General features: G+C 45.9%; 1 protein-coding gene across 1 annotated transcript; it reads left to right on the top strand.

Annotated features, from left to right (window-relative positions):
- Positions 1 to 283: 283 nt before the first annotated feature.
- Positions 284 to 6,871, top strand: LOC308344383 (H-2 class II histocompatibility antigen, E-S beta chain-like; the record flags this gene model as incomplete). The annotated part of the gene is given in 8 exon segments (XM_080805939.1): positions 284 to 299; positions 1,235 to 1,523; positions 1,627 to 1,895; positions 4,693 to 4,708; positions 4,710 to 4,972; positions 5,669 to 5,779; positions 6,238 to 6,261; positions 6,538 to 6,871. Coding segments are annotated over 8 exon segments (1,002 nt in total). The 3' UTR covers positions 6,552 to 6,871.
- Positions 6,872 to 9,297: the final 2,426 nt, after the last annotated feature.

Raw genomic sequence — 9,297 nt, 5'->3', positions numbered from 1 at the left:
ATTTGACTCCTTAATTCATAAGGTCAGATTTACCAAATGAGTTTTGGGCACCAAAAACAAACAAGAAAAAAACTGATTTTCTAAGCTATCTGCATTGAAAATTCAGAAAAGGGATTGTGATCCTGTAATAGGATTGTAAGGACCTATTTTATGTTTCTATTTTGTCAAGAGGCTTTCATTGAGGTTAAACAAAACCTTGTTGTTTAGCCCTTGAACTGTCCTCGCTCCCCTTCCCCCAGGGGATTCACTTAAAGGCAGGTCCGGAAACCAGCTCCCGGTAACAATGCCCAGATACAAAGGTGGGTCAGGCCAGGTGGAGACATCCGATTAGTAGGGGGTTGCATACTGTCTCCCTAGCTACCAAGGAGTATGGGCCCCCGCCCTTTGGGTACCCTTTTGGCGCCAATCATAATCAAGGTGTAATAGGCTGATTCAAATGTCTACTAGGGTAAATTATAATTCAATTGGTCACCTAACATCACTGTGGAGTTTCCTGTGTGTGTTACAATCTCATTGGCCACCTGTGCGTGGCCAGGCCCGACCGCATGGTCTTTGCCCTTAAAAGCTAGAGTGTGAAACAGACAAGGGTCGCCCTCTCTTGTAAGAGGTGCAGCCCGGAACGTTCGGTTAGATTCTTGATGCTTGGCGCGAAATAAAGCTTTGCTTGACCTTCGCTTTGTATCAGTCTCGCTCCTTTAATCACGGACCCGTTATTGGGGCATAACAAGGATCATGGTTTTTCTTTCTTTAAAACTCTTCATGGTTTTCCATTACATTTAGTATAAAATCAAAATCCTACTATCACCCACAGGCTTTAAGGGCCCCGCCCCAAGTGACTTCTCCAATGTAATTGTTTCCCTTCCTTCCTCTCACTATCTGTGCTTCAGTGAACTTTTGTTCTGGTTTCCTAAGGAGGTTCACCATCAATTCTTTAAAGCTTTTGTACAATTTATTACCTTTACCTGAAACAGGCCCCCCTTGCTCCCAAACACACACACACACACACACACACACACACACACACACACACACCAGCTCACATCTCACATCTACTTAATCTTTCATGTCACGTCTGGAATGTCACCCTTGAGACCACCTCTCTGGCACTCCAAGGTAACTGAGATCATCCAATTATTTTCGGCTCTAGAACTGCACACGTCTCCTGGGACGTTTCTCACCCCGCACAAAGTCTGGTCTGGTTTGGTTTTGTGAGTCACTTTCCCTGCATTTTCAGCTGCGGGAGTGGAGGGGACGCTTCTGTTTCCTTCTCTGGATTCACAGGGGCGGCAGGGGCCTGAGCCAGCTCTGCCCAGAGAGTTCAGGGGGCGGGGAAGCAGGTGGGACGTGTTTAAGGCGGGGGAAAGGGCTGTGGGAGGCGAGGAGGGAGGCCGGTGTCTGTCGGCCGCAGGCGTCCAGGAGGAGGCGGTGAGGGGCAAGTGTCCTCGCTGCTCAGGCTGGGGGTCCGCCGCCGAGCCCGGGACCCAGTGGCCGCCTCTTCGCCGCCCGCAGAGGGAGGACGGGCGGTGTGTGCTGGTGGTTTGGGGGCGCGGGGGGAGCCAGCGAGGGGCGCCGCTGTCAGTGTCTTCCAGGAGCCCGCGGGTGACCGGATCGTCTCTGTCCCCACAGCACATTTCCTGTTCCTGGTGAAGTCCGAGTGTCGTTATTCCAACGGCACGGAGCGGGTGCGGCTCCGGATAGGTATTTCTACAACCGTGAAGAGTACGTGCGCTTCGACAGCGACGTGGGGGAGCACCGGCCGGTGACCGAGCTGGGGCGGCCGGACACTCAGTACTGGAACAGCCAGAAGGACTTCGTGGAGCTGAAAATGTCCGAGGTGCACACCGTGTGCAGGCACAACTACGGGGTGGGTGTGAGCTTCACGGTGCAGTGGCGAAGTGAGCGCGGCAGGGGCGGGGGGCCAGGGAACGAATGAGAGAAAGACAGAGACTCCGTCCAGGAGGAACACGCAGGATCTTTAGCCAGTCCAGGGCAGGAGGGTCCCTCTAAGAGCTCATTTCAGGAAGAGTGTGGTTGTGTCCGTGTGTGGCTGTGGGGAATGCGTGGTTGTGATTTTGTGGATGTGTCTGTGTGTGACTGTGGGGACACTGTGGTGTGTCTGTGTGTGACTGTGGAAAGAATGGGAGGGGTGCGCTGTGAGTGAGGAGGATGGAAATGAGTGCGAGGTGGGCTGTGGGCCTGGATGTGGGGGACGGGTTGGGAGAGTGGATGTGGGAGGAGGACACAGTGTATGAGGGTTCCTTTTTCCTTACCTCATGGCCAACATTTGTATTTTCTTCTCTTTTTGATTTTAGCCTTTCTGGATGCTATCAGGTAATATGTCATTGTGGTTTTGATTTGCATTTCTTTGATGATCAGTGATGTTGAGCATCTGTTCATTTATCTGTTGGCCACCTGTAAGTGTTCCTTGGGAAAATGTCTATTCAGGTCCTCTACCCATTTTTTTAATCAGATTTTTTAAAGATGTTTTTATTTTTAAGTAATCTGTACACCCAACATGGGGCTCAAACTCAACCTCAAGATCAAGATTTGCATGCCCTACTGACTGAGCCAGCCAGGTGCCCCAGTCTGGTGGGTGTGTGTGTGTGTGTGTGTGTGTGTGTGTGTGTAGTTGTTTAAGTTCTTTATATATTCTGGATATTAACCCCTTACAGCATATATAATTTGAAAATATCTTCTTTTATTCAGTAGGTTGCTTTTTTGTTCTGTTGATGATTTCCTTCACTGTACAAAAGGTTTTTTATTTTGATGTCCCAACAGTTTGTTTTGTTTTTGTTTCCCTTGCCTTAGAAGACATATCTAGAAAAATGTTACTATGGCCAGTATCTGAAAATTTATTGGCTGTTCTCTTCTAGGATTTCTTTTAAAGATTTTATTTATTGGACACAGAGAAAGAGGGAGAGAGCAAGCCCAAGCAGGGGGAGCGGCAGGCAGGGGAGAAGCAGGCTCCCCTCTGAACAAGGAGCCCCAGGACCCTGGGATCATGACCTGAGCCAAAAGCAGCCCCTTAACTGACTGAGTCACCCAGGTGCCCCTTTTCTAGGATTTTTATGGTATATGCCCTTCTTAATTCTGAAAACCCTGAAGTAAGTGTACTGTGTGCAAAACCATTTCACTGAGAAAAAAATATAAGACAAATTTTGGGGGGCTGGGGGAAACTTTGAGTCACCTCTTCCCTCTAAGGATTCTCTTAGGTAAATTTATGGGTACTTTTTTTTTCTTAGAGACAATGTTTTCACATAGTTGAATTTATTTTAAAACTACCTTTTGAATTCTAATTTTCCTTCTTAACATAAACATACTGAGGTTTCTCTTTTTATGCTAATAGCATGTAAGTAGCTAATACTATTACTTTGTATAGTTAAAACTATTTACCTCACATTCCCCTTTGTTAGATTTTTTTTCAAAGTTGACACTAAGTTGGAAATTTCTTTTTTTTATTTCAGAGATTCTTCTATTTTTTTCACATACTTAAATGCCAATTGTAATTACTGCTCTAAGTATTATCTATTATCCATTATCTCTGAGATCCCAGTTTTTTTCAGTGACTTTATGTGTTCCCTATGTAGTAGGATTCTTAACACTTAGCTGAAATTTGATTCAGCATTTCCTCCAGTTTCTGGTATATATATGATTCTGTTTTATCTTCCACGTTGAGAATTTATACATTTCTACTTACTGAGATATACTGTAAAATTGTTGGCAATGATTCACCATCAATCTTAAATCTGCTATTTTGTGGTATTATATAAAAGTTGTCCATTTCTTTAAAATGGTACTTTAAATACCAATTGTATTAATTGAGGGCCTGGTAGTATCAGAGGTAGTCTCAAATATTAAACACAATATTAATGAATCCCAGATGCTTCAAATATCAGTTTAGAAAAAGAGAAAATTACAAAATGATAACAATTCCAATAAGGACAGAGAATGATTAGCTGAGATAAGGATAAGAACTTTCTAATGAATGACTTTCCTTCCTTCTTTCCCTCTGTAACTCATAGAATATAAAACCACCTCTGTCTATTCCTGCAGTCCGGGGTGGAGCCATTTCTGTGACTTTCGAGGGTGTGAATGCACCAACATTCCCACAAACAACTGCTGTTCCCCAATTTCTTCATAATGCTTTGAGTCATATTTTCTTTCATAGGTAACAAAAACAATAAATACTTAACATATCATGAAGGCTCAGTTCCAGCCATTGTTTTACTTATTGTAGACCCAGTGAACCTCATAAAACTTCAAGAGATAGTATTATTCCCCCACTTTGTAGGTGAGACAACTAAGGCACAGAAGAATTTGAAAACTCTCCCAGGTTCAACCAGTAAGAGTCAGAGCTTGGATTTAAACCCAGGCAGACTAGCTCCAGAAGTGACACTTTCAGTTCATATCTCTTATGTTAGGCAAAGATTTGTAAACACTTCAATAAATGAATAAGTGTTTTACACTATGAAAAAGAAAAACCCACAAATTTCTCCAACATCTCTCAAATCTAATGGACCCATATGGTCAAGATTAAATTCAAGACTCATGATTCTGGCTCTTATTGGGCTACATGGCCAGCTTTGGGGGAAGCGTGCTTGAGACTCAGCCTGTGGCCAGCGACCAGAGGCAGCCAACCAGGGGGACTGAGTCTGTCTTCCTCACTGAGTTCCTCTACCTCTTCTCTTCTAGTTGAGCCTATAGTGACTGTATCCTGGGAAGACCCAGCCCCTGCAGCACCACAACCTCCTGGTCTGCTCTGTGAATGGTTTCTATCCAGGCCACATTGAAGTCAGGTGTTTCCGGAATGGCCCGGAAGAGGAGTCTGGGGTCGTGTCCACAGGCCTGATCCGTAATGGAGACTGGACCTTCCGGACCCTGGTGATGCTGGAGACAGTCCCTCAGAGTGGAGAAGTCTATACCTGCCAAGGGGAGCACCCCAGTTTGACGAGCCCTGTCACCGTGGAATGGAGTGAGAAGTTTTCTGACCTCCTAAGTTCCTCACCCACTAAGGAGGGGACTTTGCTTTTCCTGAGTGTCAGGGTTCTCCCTCCTTACACCATGTTTTCATTTGCTCCCTGTTCTCTTCAGCACAGATCACTGGGGGTAGCCTGGTCATTGTTTCCCAAATGCCTAACTCCCAGGGAGGGAATTATGCCTAGCAGGCAGAAAGAGGTCATCCCCCGTTTTGATCCCTCCATGGTATCACAGGTCATGGTTCCCCTTGACCCTGGGCACCAGTCCCCTTCCTCTGGCTGAGCTTCTGCTTCCGGTACTGTTGCTTTCACTTGTTCATTGTGATCTCAAAAGAGGTAGGTAATCTACAGTGGAGGGACCTTCCTGACATGAGGGAAATCCAATTTCAGCTGGGCTTTCTGTTAGCTCTGTCACCCTGGACCAGCTACTCAAACCTCATGGAGTCCTAGGCTCCTCATCCATCAGGTGTTGAAGTAGTGGGTTTATCAGAGCTGTGATATTTAAATGAGCTCATTGCCCGAATTTTGCACATATTCGGTGTGATTTTTAAATCTCTTTTATGGTAATGTCCAATTATTCTAGTTCTTTCAGGGCAGACTTCTTCCCCCATTCTCAAAGCTCTGAATCCCCATGTCTCCATCAGAGAAGTTGGATTTGGAATAAAAATCGCTAAAACGGCTTTTTCTCTTAGGGACACAGTCTGACTCTGCACAGAGCAAGCTGCTGAGTGGAACTGGAGACTTTGTCCTGGGTCTGCTCTTCCTCATGGTGGGGCTGTTCATCTATTTCAGGAATCAGAAGGGTAAGGCACCTACCTGTTGGTGCGACTCCCCTGGACATTTCTAGAGAAAGAAACATGGCTTTGTTTAAGTTAATTCTCCTGTCAGTGTATAAAACCTATCTTAACCTGGTCAACCTCAGATTTCCCGGAAATCCAGAAATCAACATTCCATAGTTACTGTGTTGAAGTATAGTAGGCTGTGGCCTGTGGAGATAAGAAAAATGTTAACAAGCATGGAGATCAGGGGTAGAAAACCTGGGGCAGGAAGTGTCACTAGTGAAATCACACTGGATTTGTGTGACAGAAACTTTCTGGGTCACACCTCTCACTTCCTGGTCTCCTCTCCACCCTGGCATCATGCAGTGCGGGTTGTGGTGTTAGAGAAATCTAAGGAGGGGGCTCTGGAGCTGGGGACATTGTATCTGGGGACAGATTTGCCTCTATACTTCTAAGTATATATGTTCCCCCTCTCTTTTCAGGCGACTCTGGACTTCAGCCAACAGGTAATGCTCTTTAATCCTCTTTTAGAGGTAGACTTGGTCTCCTAGAACTGATGGTAGAGACAAGCCAGGAGACAGAAAAAATGGGAGGCAGTTTGCAGTAAGGCTTCTTTTCACCACTTAATAAATGGTCTGCACTTGAAAGTAGCATGGGCTCAGGGAGACCTGAGAATATGTTCTTCTTTTGCTGCAGTGCTTTAACTCAAGGCCCTGGGAGAGGGGAGAAGAGGCTGCTTGGAGAGGTGGGTCTGGAAACAACACTCTGCTTTGTCTCTGCAGGTCTCCTGAGCTGACGTGGAGATGGTGACACTCCAGGAAGAACCTTCCTTCCCAGCTTCTTTGCAGAGTGAAAGGCTTCCCGTTCTCATTCCTCCACAAATACAGTGCCTTCTTAGGATCTGATTGACCCAGCGACCCTGCAGCACCTGTCCTCCCTAGGGCTCCCTCTGCTCTGTCCTTGACCTGGAAGCCCCAGTGTGACTGCAGGACCCCATCTCTGTTCTCTCCTGGTCCCCTTCTGTACAGCCCTTCCTGCCTCCCTTGCATGGGAACTCACCTTCTGCTCACGTGTCTTCATAAGCTTTTCTCAAATAAACATGGGGTGAAAATCATCTACTTCACATAGTTTCAAGGAAAAGGAATATTAAAAAAGACAAAGGGAGGATTCCATCACATTATAATCATGGTTTTCATTTATATTTCTGAATTTTACTTACCTATGAATCTGAAGATTTCCTTGCTTCCTGCCCTGTTTTTTTTGGGGGGGGGGGTGTGGGGGGTCTTCTGCATTCTGTAATTCAGCATGCTTTTCTGAAGTGAAGGAAGCCCTTGATGACCCATATCGTGAAGGTGTTCTATGTCTCCATGTTCTCAAACACAAACACAAGTTTCTTCACACCATGAGATGAAAAAGAGGACAACAAATATAAGAAATGCAGGTTCCGGTTCAAAATGGTGACATAGGGAGATCCTAAACTCACTTCTTCCCACAGACACACTGAGTCTGTAGCTACAGGTGCAGCATTTTCCTCTGAAAAGAAAAAAAACTTAAAACTGGCAGACCCCTTTATACAGGTCAAAAGGGGGAGAAGACCCATGGAAGCAGGTAGGAGAGGATAAGACACAGTCTCACCATAAACCCCATGGCCCAGGCAGCCTCAGCAAGAGAGAACACAGAATCCAAAGTTTCTCTCTGAGGACTAAAGGGCTTATACCCCACAGCAGGCACCCCAACTTTTAAGACCAGCACCTGAGAGACAAACCCCCAAAGCATCTGGTTTTGAAGACTGATGGGGCTGTGGCAAACTCTGTGTCTGAGGGTGAAAGAGAGATGGTAAATTATCCTCCAAACTGAGAAGACACTCAGAGACCAGGAAAATGAGGCACGTGACTCCATACAGTTCATGCAGGTTTTATTCGGGTAACTTACTGAGGGGGGATCGGGTGGGCAATGATCCAGGTGCTGTGCAGCTATTGTCTGCTAAGTCTGGATCTTACCCCACAGATTTTACAGAGCTAGAGGAGGTGCAGAGGGCACTGTGGTAAGGTCAAAATGTCCTCACCTTTAGCAGCCCTCTGGTGGCAACTGTGTGCCAGAAAGGGGAGGGGGGGAAGTGACTATGTTAACTTTACAAGAAGTTATCTAAGCAACTTTACAGAAGAGCAGAACAAGCCTTCCCGCATTCCTGTCAGAGTATACACTAACCTCCAAGGCCTGAACTCTCAACCCCGAGAGGCCGTGAGAGGAGAAACAAGATGGAGGGCCACAGAAGGGGTCAGTGTTGTCAGCAGTCCTACAGAAGGAACAGCTCCTAAAGGGCCCATGCAGACTCACCTGCCCCAGGATCCAGCACGATGCCCTGACTTTATGTGAAAGAGACTCATTTTAATATTGTTTTGGTCTGAGGGACAGGTGCCTTCTGGAACACTCTCTGAGTACCGATGTTTGTGAACACCATCTTTCTACACTCCCTCTGCCTTGCTAAAAAGCCAGCAGGTGCAGTCTTTTTTTATTCCCCTTTTCTTTTCTTTTCTTTCTTTTTTTTGGGGAGGGAGGGGGCCTTTTTTCTTTTCTTCTTGTTTTCTTATCATTTTTTTTCCTTATCATTTCTCTTTCTTTTCTCATGGGAGGTCTCGTCCTTTCACTCCTCTCCACTTTGCTCTTACAAATGTGCTATCACCATAGCACACCATCATTGTGCTATCTTTCTGCTATGTTCTACAGTACTAATATCTCCCAGAGGAGAGTTTCTACATATGCATGGTGACCTGGTTTTTGCAGCTGCCACCCAAAAAGTTGCCCCTTAGTCGCCTGGCTCCAAGGGCAGTGGGATTTGTGTCTCAGGTTTGCATAGGACCAAGAGACAGTTCTTGGCAGACTAATGCTCCCAGACCCTGCATAGATAGCAGACTGAAACACATCCCCCCCGAGGCCTATTTGCTTGGCTATAAATTTGGCCTGAGGGTTTGGCACACTTATACAGTAATACAGAGGTATTCTCAGGGAACAGAGACCAGTTGTTGCAATCTTTGTGCTCTCCCTTCACCTCATTATAGCTCACCAGTATCTTACAGAAAGAAGGTTTTGCCCTTCTTTGGTACCCTGCTTTTTGTCGCTGCCACCAGGGGAAAACTCTACATCACCTGGCTCTGGTGGCTAGCTGGTCTTAAGCTTGCAGCTACAACAGAACTATAACCAACAAAGAAAGGGTTCTCAAATAGCTCCCACCCTCAAGAAACAGCAAGAAGCAACAGACCCAGGAGCTTAATTATTCTGCAAAACAGGACTATAAGCTTATCACTATAGCTGTAAACTGAAGAGAAGATATCTAATTAAACACACATCTAAGGGCTGACTGTAAACCTTTCTTGAGATCTCAAAAGGCAGGCATTATCCTTGTGCTCTCCTTCTCACCTCCAGATAGTCTGAGGGATCTGGGGACAATGGGGCTTGCACTTGCATGCACAGGACTGCATACATTTGCATTCTATACAAGCTGCTGTCTGAGAAGCTGGCTTCCAATCAACCTGAATCTAGGT

The sequence above is a fragment of the Martes martes genome, assembly GCF_963455335.1.
Source record: "Martes martes genome assembly, chromosome: 6".
Lineage (NCBI taxonomy): Eukaryota > Metazoa > Chordata > Mammalia > Carnivora > Mustelidae > Martes > Martes martes.
This window is presented reverse-complemented; position numbering and strand designations above follow the sequence as displayed.